Below are 22,363 nucleotides of genomic sequence, written 5' to 3'. Positions count from 1 at the left end.
TTTTTCAGAGCTTTTATTTTTTACTTTTCGTCAAAATTTAACTTTATTTAAACAATTCATCGCAAATACTTTAAAATAATGAAATATATTATACTAATTAAATTTTTAATTACACTGAAAAGGAAGCAAATAAAAAAAAAAAAAAAAAAAAATGATTTTTTTAAATTAGTCCTCACAAAACAATATATGTAATTATTATTACATTTAAAGCATCGTAGTAAATTAGAAAAAGTTACATTTTTGTGTTCTCAAAATCTTTTTTTTTTTTTTTTTTTTTTTTTTTAAATATATTAAGAGCTACCTCAAAATGGTGATTTGTAGGATTCCTTATTTTTATTTGCAATAAATACCTCATATGTTCGTCTTTATTATTTTATTATATTACATTTTATAATATTACATTTTATTATATTACATTTTATAATATTACATTTTATTATATTACATTTTATTATATTACATTTTATTATATTTTATTATATTATATTTTATTATATTATATTACATTTTATTATATTATTTTGCCGTTGCAAGTTGCGCGCGCAAAATACGTAGTGGCTTTATGAACCTTGATAATTAAAAATTTGAAGAGGTAATTTTAGGGGCCTTCTTTCTTTAAGTTATATAATATGATAATACTAGGACATTTCTTTTTTTTTCTTTCTTATGTGAAAAACAGGAAAAAGGTTTATTATTTTAACAAGTAACAAGGTCGAGAAAATAAAAACAAAATAGGAAAAGAAAACTAATTGAAAACTAATTGAAAACTAATTGTGAAACGAATACACTTATATACCTATTCTCATATACGTGCACGTACGAACAGACATAACCACATAAATACATACACACACACACACATACGCATACATGGATATGTACCAGGGGAAACCCCCTCCTTAGTCGTTAATAAGTACCATTTTAAAGGGTAAATAAAATTTTAAGCATTTTTTTTTCCTTGCATTTTCTCTAAAGATATACAATATGTATATGCATAATTCACATATATATATATATATATATATATATATATATGTACATGGTACGTATATGTGTGCGTGGTATGACAAACATGCAAAGACATTTTCGAAATAAATGATGCATGGACTAAAGTATTTTATTTCTGATATCTTCCAATTTCCTTAAAATATCGTCTGGTGTCCTCTCTAAATCTGCAGCAACTTTTTTCTGAACATCATATGATAAACTTGAAAACTGCTCACATAAATCCCCGTCGACAACGTGCTGAGAAAGTTTGACATAATATACACACACTAGTTTGTTAAGCTGCGCAAGAGGTATACACATGCATATGCTCAAAGTACTCATGTACATATACATATACGCACACACACATATACACTATCCTCACACCAATATGATGCATACGATGCGCAGGATCAACTTATAAGTACACACAACTGCAAATGGTATCAGTCAAATGAAAATAATCATAATGAAACAAAAACGTAACGACCACAGTTCCTCCATTTTACTGCTATCCCCCTTTTTTTGCTTATTTTACCTGGACAGGGTGGTAATACGAGCGAAAAAATATGTGCTCCCTACCACAAAGTGGAGGCATCTCGGTCCTTAAAATTATTTCTAGGTGTTGTGTTAATTCCAGCTGCGAAAAAAGGAAGAGAAAAAGCATTACGAAATTAGTATTGTCATAATAAAAAAAAGAAAAATATATCTCCTCATCGATGATCATCTTTTTATACATTCTCGAACAAGTATATAAAGGCCTACGCAAATTGTTCTCTTTTTTCCTGTACCTCTTCTTTATTATCATACGGAATGAAAGCCCCGATAGTTCCCATAATGGTCGAGTATATTATGCATTCACTACTGGTAGGTGACATCCTGACCTTTTGCAAAGAAGTTACTATCTCTCCGATATGGAAACTCATAATATGCTCCAGCTACAAAGGAATGGAATGGAAATTTTGAATAGTTGCGCGTACGCACATACACACGTACATATATATATATATATATATATATATATAGATATAGATATAGATATAGATAGATAGATAGACAGATGAATAGATACAGATACATGCTTCTGTTCTGTCGCATTTTCCTTACCCTTCTATTCTTGTTTGAACCATTCATGATCTCCCCACCATACCAGCACTTGTTCGATATGCCATATTCTTCTTGCTTTGCTTCCTCGGGCACCTTAAAAGGGAAGAACACGCGGTAATGTATAGGTGGTGCACTGGCGTATGCACTAGCGAATGAGCATGTAGTCATACAATACGTAGTACGAACACTCCATTTGAGAACGTTGCTTTGCCACTCCTCAAAGGAGGCTTTATCAAAATGGACGTGCCTTCCACACAATTAGAAACATGCGTATAAACCTGTTCACGTACAACTTCTATGTGTTGTCGGCGCGGCATGCGGTTGTGCATACACGTTATACATACGGTACATACAAACGCGTACACGCATAAACTTATGTATATGTATATACTGCACATATGCAAAAACACATGTACGTATATAATTCATATACGCATAACCGCGTATGCTGCAGTACGCATGGGGGGTCAACGTTCCTCACCCGCAGGATAAATACAGAATCGAACTTGTCCGCAGCCATGATAGTGTGATGATCAAGAATTTCAGAGCAGGTAATCCACCTGGGGATAATATCGTCCGAAATTAATCTTAATGTGTTTTGATTAGAATCATAAAAAAAAATTAAGACAGAATCCCTTATGTCAGATGCAAATATACGATCCCCAGAAACCTTGATAGATACAATGGCTTCTGGTATATCTTTGTATTCACATTTTTTTAGTAATTTTTTTTTCCCTAATGCATAAATTCTTAATTTATTTCCAACAGAAGCTATAAGTCTTCCATTGAATGGGCAAAAGGAAAAAGGTTGATCTTCTATCGGTGTTATATGTAATAAATTTAGTTTATAGTTTATATCATAAGTATATACACGTAAAGAAGCTGCTTGCACAGTTCTATTTTTTAAAGACATATTAGATGTTGTACCTACTATTAAACAATGTAATGCTTCTAACTCACATGCACATACACTCAGTGCTGCCTCCTCCATTTCTAGAGCTATTTTATCTACAATTTCTAAATTTATCGGGTTCACAATTTTGATGCATGATCCCCATTTTCCGTACCCCGCTTTCAACGTACCAATGCGGTCATACAATAGTTCCTCTTCGTCATCATCCTCCTCTTTATCACTGTTCTCACCACATTGCTCCGAAGCACCCTCATTTATGGAATTTTTTTTTTTTTTTTTTTTACCATCCACTACTTCTACTTCTATCTCTCCTTCTACTTCTACCTCTCCTTCTACTTCTTCTTCTCCTTCAACTTCTCCTTTTTTTTCCATACTTGAATGTGAATCGGACAATACATTCGGTTCTCCACTATTGTTGTTCGAATCGTCCACATCTAGCTTGATATCTTTTAACGCTCTTTGAATTTCCTTTTGTGTGTTTTCATCATAGGAATTATGATCTGCCTCGATGACTGCTAGCATTCGTATATCCCTCTTTGTTTCTATTTCGATGGACGTATCATGGTCATAAAACAAAGAGGGGAAAGGCAAGGGTACAATCTTCCTCGGAGTAAAGGTAAGATGTAAAATATTTTGACTGAACACTTCACCTAATCTGTAAAATCTAAAGATTCGTAAGCTATTTCCAGATATAGCTACATATCCATCTGAACATTGTTCAGAATAAAAAGAAGAAGCATATTCTAACATATCATAATTTAAAGGAGTGTATACATATTTTCCTTGATGTACATAGCATAGATATGTTTTTTCACAGAGAACTAAGAGAGCAGGATTTTTATTTACATTAACATGACAAATTTTTACACTTTTTGCTCCTAAATATTTAGAGTAATGATTACTCAATGTGCCTGCAATAGGATCAACAATACTTCTTAACAATACCCCTGTGTTCAATCCAATATTTAGAAACAATACATTCCTTTCTTTGTCATTACCTAATTCTTTCATTTCAGAAATGCATATATCTTGTGGTGAAGAGTTATTCGGTAAGATATAAGTCGACAGTTGTTTAAAATATTTATCTTTTTCAATAGATAAGACTCTTACAACATTGTCTAAACAACCAACAGCTAAGAAATTCGCTCTTAGTCTATTCTCAGAAGTTTGTTGCATAGACAAACATAAAACTTCCACATTTAAATTTTTCCTAAAAATTTCCGTTAAGGTATGTGATTGATCTATTTCAAAATAAATGAGTTCACCCCCACTAAGGGATATAACAATTTGTGCATTATTTGATGAAGCTGCTTTTATCTGTTTATTTTTTGGAGATACCCATTCTTGTACTACCTTTCCTCTAATATGTCTAATCCCAGTATCGTACACTTGAATAAACGAGTTGTCATATAAAATATTTATATGTAACGTTGTAACATTTGTTAAGAGTAAACTATCGTATACCTCTTCTACTGTTTCTCCTATTTCTAGTATTAATGTATTCCCTTCAAAACTTACTACTATATATCCATCATATTCACTTGCATTGTCTTTCTTAACTGTCCATATGTATTTGGGTTTACCTGGTAATTCATTATCCGCTAGCTCTTCTATACTTAATCCATGTTGAAGAATACGGAGCGAGGATCTAGGACCCCTACCACATAAAGTATATATTTGTGAAGAATTCGAATTTTTTGCATCTAATATTTTCATATCTAATATTGGAGAGAGGGAATATATTTGATCTACTAAAAATAAATTTTTCAACTTCTGCGTTTTAAAAGCTATGATTGCATTTTTGCCCATGGGATGATTAGATGTACACATAGCTTCATTGTTATCATCTCCTATTCCAGAAAATTGATAAAAAAAATGATTTCCAAATTCTGCTGCTACAAAAAGTGAACCAGATTTTAATACACATATCGAATTGGCAATAGGAACTGTATCAAAATATTTACATATTATTTGTTTTACAATACCATCTTCATGATCCATTTCAATTTTATATAAATCTCCATATTCTGACTGGGCAAGGATAAAAAAAAATTTTTTTATTCTATGCATAGTCCAACAAACTATTGAAATATTTTTATCTTGACTTATTTCAAGTCTTCTTGGATATGAACAGAATACATCTTCATGATCTAACTTTTTATAAACCAAATAATTTTCACAACATACTATAATACCACTAGGTCCTTGTTGTCCACCAGGTATTGGAATAAGTAAATGTGCAGAAATATGAATAGGCAAGGTAAATTTTTTGATTACATGATTTAACCCTAAATCCATTTCCCAAAAACATAATCCTTTTTTAGGATATTCTAAATCGTTAGGACTACTTGATAATTGTTTATCTAAGTGTTCATAATTCTGTTCAATAGATGCAAACATTGGGTTTTCAAAACCTACATTTACACCCACTACATCGTGGCATATAGAATGAGTTTTATGTGCTTCTAATGGACTACTAATAGTTAAATTTTCTTTATTATCTCTATTTAAAATATATACATATTTCTGTCTTTCTATAGCACATATCATTAATGCTCTTCCCTTAGGATCTACTGCAATATATTCCCCTGGTATTATCCTTCGTATTCCACTTTTACCATATGTTTCACAGTGTACTCTTATAAAATCATTTTTATCATTACTGTATTCTAATATAACTAATCTACCTGAATCGCTACCTATAACTATATAATCCTTATTACTTCCAGTTAACCGAAATGTTTGCAAGCATCTTATTATACCAAATATATCCTTCGAAACGATCAAATTTAATTTTCCTTGTTTATCTGCTCTTAGTAATTCCAACACCTGACCCTTAGCAACTATTATTTCGTGCGCTCTAGGATTAGAAAAATTCCCATACACCGTTCTTGTAATGGCAGTTGGTTTTTGTAATGTTAGATGATACAACACGGGCATCCTTCTAAAAATTGTTTAGATGCTTACAAAAGCGATAAGATAAAATAAAAAAATAAAAAAAAGCGGTAGCACGGCTAAAAAAAGCGGCTTCTCAGAATAGGGGATATCTGCTTAGCGTTGTGCGGTATACAGATGAGCATATACATAAACGCATACATACATATGCATAAGTACATAAACGCATACACACACATGCATTCCAATTATGCAGTTATTAAAGTGGAATGATACTACTTCTTTTCAGTCATTACTCAGACGCATTTCACTTGCTCCTTTATGCATACATATGTATACATGTTTTTTGAACTATTCATTCAGTTATCTATTCGATTATCTATTCAGTTATCTATTCGATTAACTATTCAGTTATCTATTCGATTAACTATTCAGTTATCTATTCGATTATCTATTCAGTTATCTATTAGATTATCTATTCAGTTATCTATTCGATTATCTATTCATTTAACTATTCATTTAACTATTCATTTACCTATTTCGTTATTTTAATATTTTTTTCTAAGTCTTTTTTCACTCCAAATATATGATGCGTACGTGTCCACGTATCTTCACTTCTCTGCTGTGTATCACTTTGGCAAAAATAATAGCACTTAAATTTTCCGCAAATGTTATTTCACGTTCACGCGGCTTTTTGCTCCTTCGTTGGTCAAAGTAAGCACAAAAAACCTAGTCTCTCTTCTTTCACAGAAAAGAATTACAAGTAATGGAACAGACACATATGTACGGGTATGTAAATGTGTATATATATGCATACGTTTTCATTTAAACCCAATTTTCTCTTTACGCTGAACGCCGCATCTTCCCTATATCATACGAGCCACACGTACAACTGCATATAACGAAGTATGCGAGCTTTACAACTACGTAGACACGTGCGGGTATATGTACTATATATAAACTCCTGCACTAATCTCCTTCTCGTTAATTCAAAATCCCCTTTAGAATGTTAATTCCTCTGTCAAAACCCCTCCTTTCTGTGGGCATAGATTTCAACAAATAATCTCGAAGACACGGGAAAAAAAAAAATATAAAACAAAACAACTATGTAACAGTATCACTATGTTAATTTGAGTAAAAATTTTAAAATAAATTATTTAAAAATTTGCACTTTATATATGTATATATGTATATATATGTATATATGTATATATATATATATATATATGTGTGTAGCAACTTTTACAGTCATATCTTGACATTAAGCTAAAGCGCTCCCTGAGAGCACCACTAAAATTTTATGAGCACTAAAAAAATATAATAAAAAATGGGAGTAAAATAAAATAAAAAAATAAAACACAGGAGTAAAATACAAGCGTAGTTCATTTACAAAACTTTTTCTTATATAGACGTGTAGCTCTACTATAGCTGCTGCATTTACGCACGAGAAGAAAGGCAGTTATGGGTTCTTAAGAACAACCCTCTTTTCATTCACATTTGCAACTACAAAATGATGGACGCACTGTAATGAGTAGGTTTGCGCTTCCTGGTTTCTCATAAAAGGGCATACTAAAAAAGGACCAACGGACGCACGTGTACATATGCATATACATACATTTATGTGTAGTATATACATATATATATAAATATATATATATATATATATATTATGTATGTACGTATGTATGTATGCAATGGGCACATACACATACACATACATAGAACTGTGTAACACTTATGTACATATATTTACATACATGTAGGTATAAATATATATATAAAAAATATGGAAAAAAAAAGCTTCAAAATTTCAGGCGTAAAAGGAGAAATTCCCCTACCAAAATGTATATACAAATTTACAAACATACATATGTAAATATTACTTTGTCATGTACAAGCAGTAAAAATGAAAGAAAAACAAATAAAAATTAAAAAATTAAATAAACCTCATATTTTAATAATTACTATGACATGATGATGAAATTACCCTCGTTGTAGTATAAATACAGATATAGAGAATTAACATCATCTTGTTTTAATTTAATTTTATTTTTTTTAGTTTTATTTTTTTTAGTTTTATTTTTTTTAATTTTATATTTATTTATTTATTTATTTATTTTTTTTTTTTCTGTTCAACAGAATGTAACCTATGCATAATAAGGTATTTTAATTTTAATTTATCTCCTAATTTCGTTCCGCCTATTTTTATAAGCTCCCCAGTGTAAACGAAAATTCGTGCTTCCGAAAATCCATCTAATTTTTTAATAATGTTCTCACAATAGGATATTATTTATATGTATAAATAATGCCCCTGAGATCCGTTTCATTTATATAAATAGGTATTTCTTCAATTTAAATAAAGAAAAAAAAATAAAGAAAAAAAAAAAAAAAAATAAAGAAAAAAAAAAAAGGTTAAAAAAAGAAATAAATTTTACGCCTTTTTTTAATCAGCACCATATCGTACCTTCGACATTTTGGAAAATTTTATAGATTTTAAATAAATAAAGAACTGTCCAGATGGGGGAAATAATACAGTTATAAATAAAATGTATATCTATATATCTATATCTATCTATATATATATATGTACGTACATATGTATGTTGTAAAAGTGAGCAAACATGAATGGCCGTAATAAAGAGAAAATGCTGAGAGCGTCACGCAGATACCCAAGGAGGAAAAAAATTAACAAATGCAGGAAATAGGAAATACAAAATAGGAAATACAAAGTAGGAAATACAAAATAGGAAATACAAAATAGGAAATACAAAATCGTAATGTTTTGGATTTTTCTTCCCTTTGCTGCAGACTTGGATGTAATTACACGTTCGTACATACTTATATATGTGTATATATACAATATATGTAAGCTTATTTTTACTCCTAGCACAAGTTGTTAATAACCATATCTTCTACCTGAGCACGTAAAAACATTAACAGTGCCTTTTACAGCATTTTAAATACCCAGACGAAACAGCAAAATGTGCTTATCAATTTGATAGTATTTTTGTCTTTTAAACAATGTTTCGAAAAACGACATATTCTTTTCTAAACCTGTTTTGTGTTATCATAAAATTTCGCCTAAATCTTTTTACCCTCTTAATGACCTTTTCTGTATAATAAATGTGAAAATACGCATTTAAAATTTTTTTTTTTTTTTTTTTTTTTTGCAGGACTTAATAATTTCTTTATTGTTAATAAATGCACAAAAAAAAAAAAAAAAAAAAAAAAAAAATCATACTTATGTATATTGTGTATTTACACCTAATTTTTTTTTTTTTTTTTTTTTCCCCGTATATATGTTTTCACGGTTCTAAGGAAAGGTTACTCTTGTTCCATATTTATTACTTATGACTTACATACGTTCTTCTTCTTTGCCATCTCTTATTGTTTTGACTCCTGTTTATGATATGCTCTCCCCCTCTAGAGGTTGGATAGTAAATTCGAAAAATAGCCCACTTACGCTTTTTTCTTTTTTTTTTTTTTGTCTTTCCTTTTCATGTTATTTTTTATCTCCATTTATATGTCCCTTTTTATGTACATATTTTTGTCCTTTTTTATGTCTATTTATGTCCTTTTTTATGTACATATTTATGTCCTTTTTTATCTCCATTTATATGTCCTTTTTTATTTTAATTTTTCTGTTGTTGTTAAATACCATTGCATACGTCTGTTCTTTTGTCACATTGATCACGTCATTCTCTTTTCATCCTTTGCCTATTGTGCGCTCTTTCATTTATTTAATGCCCCCTTTTAACTAAACCCCCCTTTTTCGTAATGCCCTCTAAATTCATATACCTCTTTTTATCTTCCCTAACTATTTGCTTCAACTGTTTGAACGATTCTTCTTTTTTTTTTACGTACGCTTTGAATAAGGGAAAAAATAAAGCCTCAAATTTTTTAAATGTAAGTAATGATAATATCCAATATGACGATATATCATCCTTCAGTGAGGAATTAATAAATGCGTTTTCTCTAAGGTTGAAGAGGGTCCCTGAATTAGGTGCATTAAGATAAACAAACCACATCTTGGTTGCATAAGAGAAGCATAGAAAGTGGGGTTAAGGCTTCGTCTTATGCTGCTGTGTTGACGACATGTGTACCCATGTGAACATGCGCATATGCAGGAATTCGTATGTATCTATATGTGTATATATGTATGCATATACGTATGTATGTGTGTGTAAACTCATGCCGTAATGTGATCGCATGGGCGCTTGCATTACTCTACATTCCCCTTTCCCTCCTTTCCTACCATATCTGTGTTGCACTTCAATCGCACACACGTATAATACATACACATACACGCATACGCACACACATAAGCACCCACCTTCTTAACGCATTTTCCTCCCCCTCCTTTCAGTGCTTAGGGAAAAGGTGGCAGTCCAACTTGCAAAGGCGGCAGATAACCTAAATCTGCCAAACCCGAACGAAGAAGTTTGTGAAATAAATTATGCTGAATTATGTCCAGAGGGATGGTCAAATTTTGGGGATGGAGAAAGTTGTTTAAGTCCCATTAATTATACAGGAGGATGTGATAAGAAGGTATCTTTTAAAAACTATACTGCCATAAATAAATATGTTTTTTCTATAAAATGTAGTATATCCTGGCCTTGTATAAATAAATGTACACAAAATTACTCAGAAGAATGTCCAGAGAATTGGATATTAATAAATAAAAATATTTGTAAAGCACCGAAAAATTATAAAGGAAAATGTATAAAAGAAAAGATGTTTTCTAAATTTTCCGAAAGTGAAAAGAAAATATGGGCAGAAAAATGTGATGTCAATTGGCCATGTTATGAAAAAACGTATAATTTAAAAGTGGTATGTCCAATTGATTGGAAAATACATCCTAATAATAAAAGTTGTATAGCACCAACATCTTATATAGGTCCTTGTAAGAGTATAATGTATTTACATAACTTAAAAGATAATGAAAAATTGTCTTTAATAAAAAAATGTAATATCGAATGGCCAATTCATGAAAAGAAAGAAGTTGACTTGAGTTCTTTATGTCCAATTGGTTGGAATATAACACATGTAGATAACATTACATGTAGTGCACCCTCTTCATATGTAGGTCCTTGTGAAAAAATAATATCATTTGAAAATTTTAGCAAAGAGGAGAAATATGAATTTTCCCAAAAGTGTGATATCCATTGGCCATTATTAGATCAAAAACTTCAAAATTTTAATTTACCTTGTCCTTACAATTGGAACTTACTCGATGAGAAAAACAATATATGTATATCACCCATTGAATACCAAGGTCCGTGTGAAAATATCTTTTCCTTTAAAAATTACAATAATGATATGAAAGCTGCTTGGGCATCATCTTGTAATACTGTATTTATCAATGACAATATGTATAATAACCTGAACAATGTAAGAAGAGAAACTACCATGTACACAAATAAAACAAATAAAATATATGGCATTAAGAACAGCACATATATATCTAATTCCAATGCAACTCAACCCTCAGTTAATAATGGCCCTATAGGTTATAGTGGTTCTGTGTATGAAGGACTTATACTCAATGCTGATGATGAAACAGTGTATTTACCTAGTAACAGTAAGATGAAATATACAAATAATACTATCCACATGAACGATATTGCTGATTGGAATGATGAACAGTTTATATTAACCGATGGAAAAATTACTGATCTGTTGCTTTTAAAAGAATCTTCGAATGATGAAAGCCTCAGAGCAACTATTGATGCCACCATAAAAGATCTTAGAGCCAGGTATTCCAAGTATAGCCCTTTTTCCTTTCTTCAAATGATTCGTTCGGGGGAAATCACAGATGACAAGCACAATATCAACAGAGGAAGAGGTATAGCAAATAGAGGTAGCAGAGGAAGTACAGAAAATGGAGGAAGCATAGCAAGCAGCGAACTGCGCACGTTTGTCAATTTAGCAGCAGAAAAAGGCCAAAAACAAATCCATTCATCTTCGAAAAGGAGCAAGCATGACCATGAAGGGAATCACAAAGGCGTACCCAGTGAAGAGGAGGGATCCAAGGGGTCTACAAAGAAGGATACAAAGGAGGATACATATGAGGATACGGACGAGAATATAGATAAGGCTACCGATGTGGATACAGATGATAACACGGTAGAAGCCGCTAACAACCGGAACGATGTGAAAAACTGGTACAACAACTACAAGGTAGAGAACGCCAATTTGGCTTACTCAGGAGTGTGTTTCGAGAAGAACTACATGGAATGCCCCGTTGGATGGACCAGGATAAACGATAAACAATGCTTGGCATCAAAAAGTTATGCAGGAAGAGTAAGGAAATGCGGATCAATATTGAACTTAGGGGAGGTGGTAAAAAATATGTATGATGTAGCCCATGATATGTCCTTTGTTACAGCAGATATAGAGAAAAGAAAAAAGATTGAAAAAGATTGCAATGTTCAATTTCCTTGTATAGAATGTGAAAGAGATTATATTAGAATAAATTGTCCCCTAGGCTGGAAAGAAATGAATGATGGAATTTGTGAAGCTCCCGAAGATTATCCTCTTTACTTAAAAGAATTATGTGGCAATGTAGTAAATTTTAAATATGCAAGTGCAAATTTTAAAAGGAAATGGAGTTTTCTATGTAAAGCTGATTGGCCTTGTTTTTCTGTTTGCCAAAAGAATTATGCACATCCATGCCCTTTAGGGTATAAACTTATCAATGAACGTACAGACAAATATTATAAGGATCATATATATGTATGTGCTAATGAAAATTGGAAGGACTACGACCAAAAGAGTAACCTTAGACAGAGAAATATCTGTCATGTTATTGAAGTATATAATAGTATTATATTAAAAAAAGAAATAGAAAAAAAATGTAAAGTTATTTGGCCTTGCTTAAACATATGTGAAGAAAATTTTTATCAATCTTGTCCTTATAATTGGCTCTTAAAAGATAATAAATGCATTGCTCCTTATTATTATAAACCCCCCAAAGGATGTAAAAATTCCCTCGAGATATTCACGTTTAACACATTTGATAAATATCTCTTTTCTAATAAATGTTTTGCCCCTTGGCCATGCAAAAACTCTTGTCAGCAAGACTGGACTAGTCCTTGCCCGGACGGCTGGACGAGACTCAAAGCAGCGGAAAAGAAAAGCAAAAGTAAATATAATGCAGATAACAAATATAACGAAGGTAGCAAACATAATGACCAAGGTGATGACAAGATATATGATGACCAAAGTGAAGATAAGAACTATAGAGGTCATAGTGATGATAAGAACTATAGAGGTCATAGTGATGATAAGAAATATAGAGGTCATAGTGATGATAAGAAATATAGAGGTCATAGTGATGATAAGAAATATAGAGGTCATAGTGATGATAAGAAATATAGAGGTCATAGTGATGATAAGAAATATGGCCATAATGACGATAAGTATGATCAGAGCGAAGACAATAAATATAAAGATCATAGTGATAATAATAAATATGGCCATAATGACGATAAGTATGATCAGAGTGAAGATAATAAATATAAAGATCATAGGGACGATAATAAATATAATGATTACCATGATGATGAAAAAATGAACAGTAGCTACTTTTGCAAACCACCTAAGACGTACAAAGGGGCTTGCAGCGAAGAATACTACAACTTAGCTGACTTTACCTTTTCACAAAAACAAGATTTCTCTTATCGATGTAGTGCTAAGTGGCCATGTGGAGCTACTTTGCATCATTCAGAAAATTGGCAAAAGGAAAATTTCTATCATGATATTAATTTTGAGAAACTCAAAACGATTAGATTTTATGATACATTTTATTCGTCCCAATATTCCAAGTACCAAACTCCATTTTTTTAAAAAAAAAAAAAAAAAGTGAACACAATATATCAGTGGATCGGTAAAAATATAACCATTCTCTGCAAATATGTGTTGTGTAGAGCCAACATATGCATCTGCACATATGCATACAATTTTTTTTTCTTTTTAACTGGGTCCCTAACCTCGGACGCTGAAAAGGGGTACCCACATATATACTCACATATATACATGCATATATATATATATATATATATATATATGTATATTTACATGTAGGAGCTGAAGAGGGGGAGAAGGCTTTTTTCATACACGCCTATATGCATGTATACATAAATACATGTATACATAAATACTTGTATACATAAATACATGTATACATAAATACTTGTATACATAAATATATGTATACTCATTTATGCCGGCAAGTTTTTTACGCAATAAAAATGTTTTACCTTAGAGATAAGGTGTTGCTAAGCAGTCTTATAAAATGATCGTTTTTATTTTTCTGTCAATTTTTTTGGAACTGCATTTTTAATGAAATTTTTGTAACAGCCTTGCACAGAAATGTGTGAATATGTGCATGCTTATCTAATTATTTGGACGGTTTATTTTGTATTTTGTGTTTACTCTTTTTTTTTTTTTTTTTTTTTTTTTTTTTCTATTTTGTTTTTTAATAATAAGAAATATTTTTTACCTTTTGCTCGAAATTTTATCCATATGAAGGTGTTCCTTTTCGAAGCGATTTGTGCAATTCTATCAGTAATCAAAACAAAATATACATAACATATATATATATATATATATATATATATATATATATATATATATATATAGAACAATAAATAAATAAAATAAAACAATAAAATAATATACAATAGTTTAATGTGTCTCCTCGCGTTTTTCAAAGTGCCAAAATGTGGTATCTCACCAATGAGAAAAATTTTGCAGAGCCTCGGAATATATGCTTAGAATTATGTAGTTGTAAAATGTCAATATATATACACACGCATACATACATATGCATATATGAATATGCACATTTAAATAAAGAAACATAAGCGAATACACAATACTTATGGCGATCGTACATATCTTTATTTTATTTTCCCTAACAATATTATACATAAAAGCAGCACCATTAAAACAAAGAAATAATTCTTATGAAGGCTTGTACATAATTGAGTGTGCTTTATATATATGAACTATTGTAATATCTCCATAAATAATAAGCAACAATAAGATTAAGGGCTTTTTTTTTTTTTTTTTTAAATATATATTGACTGTATTATTCGTCTCTCTTTTTGTGTATGCCACAGCGAAACAAAACTTTTGACAAAGAAGCTAATACAACTAAATAAAAGAGAATATTATGGACTGTAATATTTTCTAAAAAATATTGGTTTGGTACAATTCTTAAATAGAAATGCACCATTTTATTGATCCTTTGTTTTTTGAAATTTAGACGATTTGCTTTATTTTATTTTATTTTATTTTATTTTATTTTATTTTATTTTTTTTTTTTTTTTTTGGATAAACAGATTTATATAACCAAACAAGCTCTTCTTTTTTCGCCCGTTTTTCAGGTCTCATGCAACTTTTTTGCAATATTTTTCTTAGCTTTTTTCCCCCTTTGAACTTATCATCTCAGGTATACATTTTGTCCCGTTTTTATTTTATTTATCTGTGTAAAAGTAGTAAATTTTTTTTTTTAATATTTTCATTGAAATCATAATTTCCAAAAAAAAAAAAAAAGGAATTAAGTGGAGTAATATAATAATACTCCTTAAAATTATGAACAAGTAAAATTGAAGAAATAAAAGGGAGCCCTTAATTTAACATTATGGGAAAGCACATTTTAGATATTTAAGATAAAAAAAAAAAAAAGAAAAGAATCTTCTCTATAATTAGATTTCCATTTGAGTAAACTTAAAATTAAAGGCCTTTCTTTGTTCATAATTTTGAGATTCTGTGTACTTTAAAAAACGTTAAAAGAACATTCTTTTTTTCCATACAATTTTTAATTTAAGAAATGAAAAAGCGGAATAATAGAGGGGCAGCGAGAGTTTATGGGGGAAAAAATAAATAAAGTAAAATATAGTAAAATAAGGCCAAGTGCAATAAAATAATATAAAAAAAAATAGAAGTAGCGTAGAGGAAGAGAAAGAACAGGATGGAAAACAACTAGCTAAAGTAAACCAAGAGAATGTAATGAATATTGGCGGAACGTGCGCAGTGGTGTAACGTAATGTGATCATAAGTGCCTTTATTGTAATTCGATATATTTGCTACAACATTTAGTTCTGTGTTATGCGCATACGTGTGTGTGTGTGTGTATATATATAGACGTACATTTCTATATACATATATATACATATATACATATATGTATCCATACGAATGTATTTGCGTATGTATGCCCTTTTGTATCCTGTTTGCCATATATACAGAGAAAAATATGAAAAATGCTTTAATGCTGTGCACGTACTTACTCGTACTTACAAGTTTCTTATTAAGAGCAGGATGCAACGGCACAAAAAAGAAAGAATACAGTGGTACCCTAAACAAATTTAATAGAACCTACTATGATAAAGGACTACTAATACATAAACATAAAAAGATAAACGCGAAAAAAATTTTGTTTCTTAAAAGTAAAAAAAATAAATTGAAAGAGATGTGGAAAAATTTTACAAAAAATTATTTTTATAAATACTTCAACTTAAGCAATAGACGTAATAATAGAAGTAATGAGAGTTCTATTGAAGGATGGAGTAAACTCTCTATAAACAACGTTTTTAATAATTTCACTTTAAAAGATAATAATGAAATAATTAATGAAGCTATAATAAATAATAGTACATTAATTAATGAAGACGCATTTGCTGACTTGCTGAAAAAGAATAATATAAATATTATAAGATATAGAGATATTAATACAATAATAAAAATTATTAATGATTATTATACTACAACAAATCATCTCTTCTCTAACGTTTTAAAATATGAAGTTAAAAAGGTTAAGAACAAAAATATGCTAGTTATATATGTAAACGAGTTGATACTAGATGAAAATTGCATTAAAATTAATGTGTATCAGGTGGACAAAGAAAAGGGGGAAAAACAAAATTTGCAGCGCTCATCTCCAGGCTCCACTAAAAAGGAAGTGCAAAAAAGTGGAAATAAGATCGACAACAAAAATAGCAATAAAAGTGGTAAGGGGGAGAAGATAGTGGGTCATCAAAATAGCCAGGGAAATTACTACAAAAATAATAGTCTAAATAGAGACAGAAGTGCTGGAAAAAATATGAACAAAACTTCTGATCAAAAATTATACCAAAATTCTGACCAAAATGCTAGCCAAAATTGTCAACAAAATTCTGAACAGAGGGACAATAAAGTCCTGTTAGAACGAAAGAGCGTCATAAACAACGACGTTCTTAATTATGGCTTAAAAAGAAAGGACGGCAAATCAAACAATAAACTGAAACAATTTTTCGAAAAAAAAATGAACATAAAAGAAAAGTGCATATTTATGTGGGATGAAAAAATGTATGATCTGTTAATAAAATCCAATTTGTTTAGTTATGTACATGTTAAATTATTCTTTGACAAAGTGAGTAATAAAAATATATTAGAAATAGACCTAGTTGAAAATAAAAAAATGATTTTTATCCCAAGTATATCTAAAAGTTTCACTTCTTTTTTAGAGTTCTGCATTAATTTGACCTTTGCCTATCTTCATAGTATTAACTATGCTGACAAATTCAGAATAAAATTTTTTCAAAATATGAATTATAAAAATAATAAACATAGTTACGATTTTGTTTTCATAAATGACATAGTCGAAATGGAAAAATTAAAAAACAATTATCCAGCATACTCTATCTGCGGATTTAACATAAATAAAGTCTACAAAAAAGAGGTAAGTAATTCTTCATTAAACCATTTTATGAATATTATTAACTGTTCAGGTGAAAATAACAGCTTAGCAGAAAATTTGCAACATGATATTTCTGAAACAACAGAAGAGGCTTCTTCTCTCCCTTTTAATTTGAATTATCCTTTGAAGGAAAAAGATATTTACAATTATTTAAATAAAAATAAAATTTTCATTTTTTTTATTAAAAAAGTACATGACACAATATTTGAGTTAAAAATGAAATTTAAAAAAAAAATGTTTCACAAATTTTTATATTTTTTAAAATCAGAAGAGGAAAAACACTCGAATAATAACAACGGAAAAGGTATAATCAACGATAAGATAAAAAAATTTTTTATTTTAAAATATATAAATTTTTTCAAAAAAGAAAAGAATTATGTATTATTTAACAAGTTATATAATATCTATGGATCTAAGTTGAAGTTGTCTAGTTCTTTAAATGCCTTTTCCACAAATTTTTTTGAAAAATCGAACTTTTCGAAAACGTTTTATAATATAAAAAATAAGATAGACTTGGTTGTTTATTTTAACACGGATAAAAGGTTTTGTGTAAAAGAATATGACAATATGTTGTCAAGAAAAATTAGCGAGGGCCCAACTACTCCCAATGAACATAGGAATAATGAAATTTTTCGTTCAGAATTATTATCCTTTTTTAAAAATGTTAATAAGGGAAGATATTGCACATTAAATAAAATAAACAATTTGTATTTGAATTATTCCTTTTATTTTAATAAAAATTATAAAATTAATATATCCACATTTTTTATTAAGCTAAAAAATATGTTGAGCAAACAAAATTCAAATGAAGAAGGGGTGAACAAAAAATGTACAAACAAATTATATAGTGGAGAGGGTTCCGCCTACCTTGCCCCCGTATATTTGTGTAAATTAGCATTGCATGATGTTCATCTTTTATTAAATTTTGAATTGTCATTTAAGAAAAATTTATGGAATTATAAGCACAGGTATTATTATGATAAGAGTGAACAAAAAAAAAAAGAAAAAAAAAGATATTACTACTATAACATTATGGAAGTGCTTAATATAAACAGAAAAAACACACACAACAATTTCACAAATTTCAGCGAAGATATTCAACGTATAAAAGTGTACAGCAACAACAGCTCACTGTCAACTACTAGCTCCACTTATGATATAAACAATATTAATTTAAATGATGCACAGAAAGAATATTTAAATAAAATGAAAGTTGCGTTGAATTACAAATTAATATTTCCTATATTATTTCACAATTATTTTTTAAATTTACTCAACATAAAATTGTACCTGTTTTTTAATTATAATTTATTTGATGATACTCCAAACGATCCCAATGCTTCTTCTTCTGTCTCTTTCTTAAGCGAGCAAAACAGGAAGGCTACTACTTACAATTTCCTTAAATTAAATTACTTAAAAAATAAAAAAAAAAATCTCAGTTCTTCATATGGCGTAGGTGTTCTTTTGTCGAATGTGAACGTTTTTTTAAATTTTAAACTAAACACTGAAAAAATGGTACCTACCCTCATTTTGCAGTTAAACCAGGACAGCTCAAAATTCAAGTACTTGCTGTGAGGGGATAGCCAACCGGGCGCGAGCGTGCTGCATACATTATACGCCTGGCTAGTTACACGCCTACTTACGCACACATGGATTTATATTCGTATGCATAGTTACACGAATATGCAATACGTACATATATATATATATATATATTTTTTTTTTTTTTTTTTTTTTTTTTCTTTACGCATAATTATGCCGATGTTTGTCCCAACTTTTTTTAAACAATATTTTTTAAAAGCCTATGTTAAGCTATTCACAAGCTCCTTATTAGTAGTCATGTTTTAAAAAAGTTGTAAAAAAGATGAAATTTTTTTTTTTATATATATCAGAAATTTACACACCATTTTTTAACCGTATATTAAGTCATCTAAAGATGAAAATATGATTAACGTAGTAAAATTAATAAAATTTATTTTGATCATGTAAAGTGAGATATGTACATGCGTCATGAGAATAAATGTAAAAATTAATGTATATATAAATATATATATGTACATAAATATATGCATGTATTATGTGCGTATGCATATATTGCCGAATTTGTGCATATAAACGTTCTAGAAGAATTAACATCCCTCCGCGTTCCTTTGTAAACCTGTTCTTTTTAAAAATAACTGACATATCGCTGTATATTTCTTTCATGTTTTATTCTCTTTTAAGGAGGTACTGAACAAAACTGACCATCCCAAGTAGTATTAACATAGAGCTACTTTGAACATGAACGGGCAATTTTTTTTATTTTGCATAACATCGTAAATATACCTGAGCAAGTGTTTGAAATGACTATATGAAGCAAATCAAAGGGAAAGGAAATTTTTCCAAAACGCTGAAAATATTTAATGCAATACGTTCATAATTTTGCCATTTTTCTGTTTTTGTAAAGGGCATAAATATAATAACATATATGTGGAATGTGCCTGCATGGGGTACATGTTCTTGTACATGCATGCACATACATGCGTACATACATACATATATATATATATATATATACACACCCACGAACGTTTTAGAGGAAGGAAAATGATAACCTCCATTGATATTATACACGAATTACTGACGACCATATATTGCAGCATTTTTTCGAGAAATAGAAAGAATATTTTGAAATATGATGTGTTACTATATTTGGACGATTATTACTATTTCGATATATTGAAAAAGGTTAGTGCAGATATAAAAGAGATAGACAAAGATTCGTTTTTAATAGAAGAGAAACAAAATTTTAATGCAATTTTTACTGATTTCTGTAAAAGGAGGAATTACATTATAAAGGATAAAACGTATACCAATGAAAGTGAAAAGAGGATAGACTTTTTGCACGAGATACTTTCGGACCTGCTATGTTTATTATTCCAGGAGGGCACTGTGAATGCGAGTAGCAGTGGTAATGATGGTACAATTGGTAGTGGTAGAAGGAATAATGACAAGGGCAAAATACAGAGAGTAATACACAAAACGTACAATTATGAAATAAACGGAAACTGGAGGAAAATAGAAAATCAACTAGTTGAAATAGAAAGTTTAAGTACCCATAAAAAGAGGAGTAATATTACGGATTACATGAATGAAAATAATGTGAAAGAAATACTAAATATTACAAAAGAAAATTTCAAAAATGATGATATAATAATTAAAGAGAACATAAATAAAGATACAGAAAAGATACTAAAAAGTTTAATAGAAAAATATAATAATGCTTATGAATTAAGATTTTATTATATTTTTTTAAATAATTACCTTACAATACAAACTATGTTCATGTCTCCTCTAATTAATTTTCATTCAAAAGAGATAAAAGGAATAATTAAAAAAATTATAGAAATAAAAAATACAAAATATTACCCCATAACAATATATGATATCTTATCATTTCAGTATGATCAAATTAAATTTTATAAAAGCTCTCATAATAATTTAAAATCGCCAGTAAAAAAAATTAAAATAATGGACAATATTGTGGAAAGAGGTGGTATGCCTACAGAATTTTCCAAAAAGATCATTATGAAAGATGTAATTAATGCAAATGTATCATTAAAGAATAAATACAATAAATCTAGAAAACAAAATGATCATAGTTTTGGAGGAAAATATAAGGTGCGCAATTATTATGACTCCTCCAGGGGGTAGGGGAAAAGGCGAATTGAGGTGCTTTCTCATAAGGGAAATCAAGCGAATGGGCATATAGGCATATGCACATAATATATATATATATATATATATATATATATATATATATATATATATATATATATATGTATATATACATATTACCTTTTTTTTTTGTTTTTTGTATGTGTGAGTTTACATGTACGAACCAAAGTGCTTCTATCATTTACGTTTTGACGTTAATAACAGCAGAGAAAAAAAGAAATTAGCTTCTTAAAAAAGGAAAGAGAACAAATTTTCAGCTTCAAGAAGAGGGGAAAACAAAAAACTTGAAATGTAGTTATTCGAATGGATGCTATTTTTTCCTTTTTAATTGAACAAGAGCAGCAAAAAAAATCGTTCTCTTTGTTTGCATAAATGTACTGTTATAGACGGGGGAAAAGTAGGGAAACAAAATTAAATAAGCACAAAAATTGATAGATAGATAGATAGATAGATAGATAGATAGTACTCAATAGATAAATGGACAAATACATATATAAATGGATAAAGCAAAATGAAGCAGTTGCACGCTACATAAAATAACAAGGCGCACACTCTTTTTCTCTTTTGCCCTTTTTTATAATTTCTTTCTTGCTAACCTTCTCCGTCTTGTCTTTTTTACTCATTCTGAACAGCGCGAGCATTGTCTTCCGCGCATTTTCATTCCCTCTCTTGATATGTAAAAAAGCTATGTGCATTTTTCTTTTCAAAAAAAAAAAAAAAAATAATAATATGTGAGAAGTTAATATGTGGAGAGCCTCATCATTTTTTTTTTTTTTTTTTTTTCTTTTGAAATTAAAAGTGAATACCGTCCACTCAAGCATAAACAAATTAATAAGAACCTATATTGTGTTTGTTTTTCATATATTTTTTTTCTCAATAAATAATAGATGATATATGTTTAATAACAATTATTATATATTTTTACTGTAGTTCTACTTTGCACACTTGAGTTCATTTTTTTGAAACATGATTTAATATTTAAAAAGTATACATAAGTT

The 22,363-nt window shown here is 29.4% G+C and overlaps 4 protein-coding genes across 4 annotated transcripts; 3 read left to right on the top strand and 1 right to left on the bottom strand.

Annotated features, from left to right (window-relative positions):
- Positions 1 to 1,107: 1,107 nt before the first annotated feature.
- Positions 1,108 to 5,947, bottom strand: SF3B3 (splicing factor 3B subunit 3, putative; the record flags this gene model as incomplete). The annotated part of the gene is made up of 5 exons (XM_029008278.1): positions 1,108 to 1,287; positions 1,526 to 1,627; positions 1,779 to 1,925; positions 2,095 to 2,187; positions 2,576 to 5,947. 5 exons carry the CDS (start codon positions 5,945 to 5,947, stop codon positions 1,108 to 1,110), a joined length of 3,894 nt encoding a protein of 1,297 aa, XP_028864583.1.
- A 3,732-nt stretch (positions 5,948 to 9,679) lies between these two features.
- PmUG01_14068900 (CPW-WPC family protein, putative) lies at positions 9,680 to 13,750 on the top strand (the record flags this gene model as incomplete). Its single annotated transcript, XM_029008276.1, has 2 exons — positions 9,680 to 9,905; positions 10,269 to 13,750. The coding sequence occupies 2 exons, from the start codon at positions 9,680 to 9,682 to the stop codon at positions 13,748 to 13,750; spliced, it is 3,708 nt and encodes a 1,235-aa protein (XP_028864582.1).
- A 2,431-nt stretch (positions 13,751 to 16,181) lies between these two features.
- Positions 16,182 to 19,223, top strand: TOC75 (the record flags this gene model as incomplete). Its single annotated transcript, XM_029008275.1, has 1 exon — positions 16,182 to 19,223. The coding sequence occupies one exon, from the start codon at positions 16,182 to 16,184 to the stop codon at positions 19,221 to 19,223; it is 3,042 nt and encodes a 1,013-aa protein (XP_028864581.1).
- A 1,011-nt stretch (positions 19,224 to 20,234) lies between these two features.
- PmUG01_14068700 (conserved Plasmodium protein, unknown function) lies at positions 20,235 to 21,341 on the top strand (the record flags this gene model as incomplete). Its single annotated transcript, XM_029008274.1, has 1 exon — positions 20,235 to 21,341. The coding sequence occupies one exon, from the start codon at positions 20,235 to 20,237 to the stop codon at positions 21,339 to 21,341; it is 1,107 nt and encodes a 368-aa protein (XP_028864580.1).
- Positions 21,342 to 22,363: the final 1,022 nt, after the last annotated feature.

The sequence above is a fragment of the Plasmodium malariae genome (assembly GCF_900090045.1).
Source record: "Plasmodium malariae genome assembly, chromosome: 14".
Taxonomy (NCBI): domain Eukaryota; phylum Apicomplexa; class Aconoidasida; order Haemosporida; family Plasmodiidae; genus Plasmodium; species Plasmodium malariae.
The sequence above is the reverse complement of the archived record's forward strand: the minus strand, read 5'-3'. Positions and strand labels throughout refer to the sequence as shown.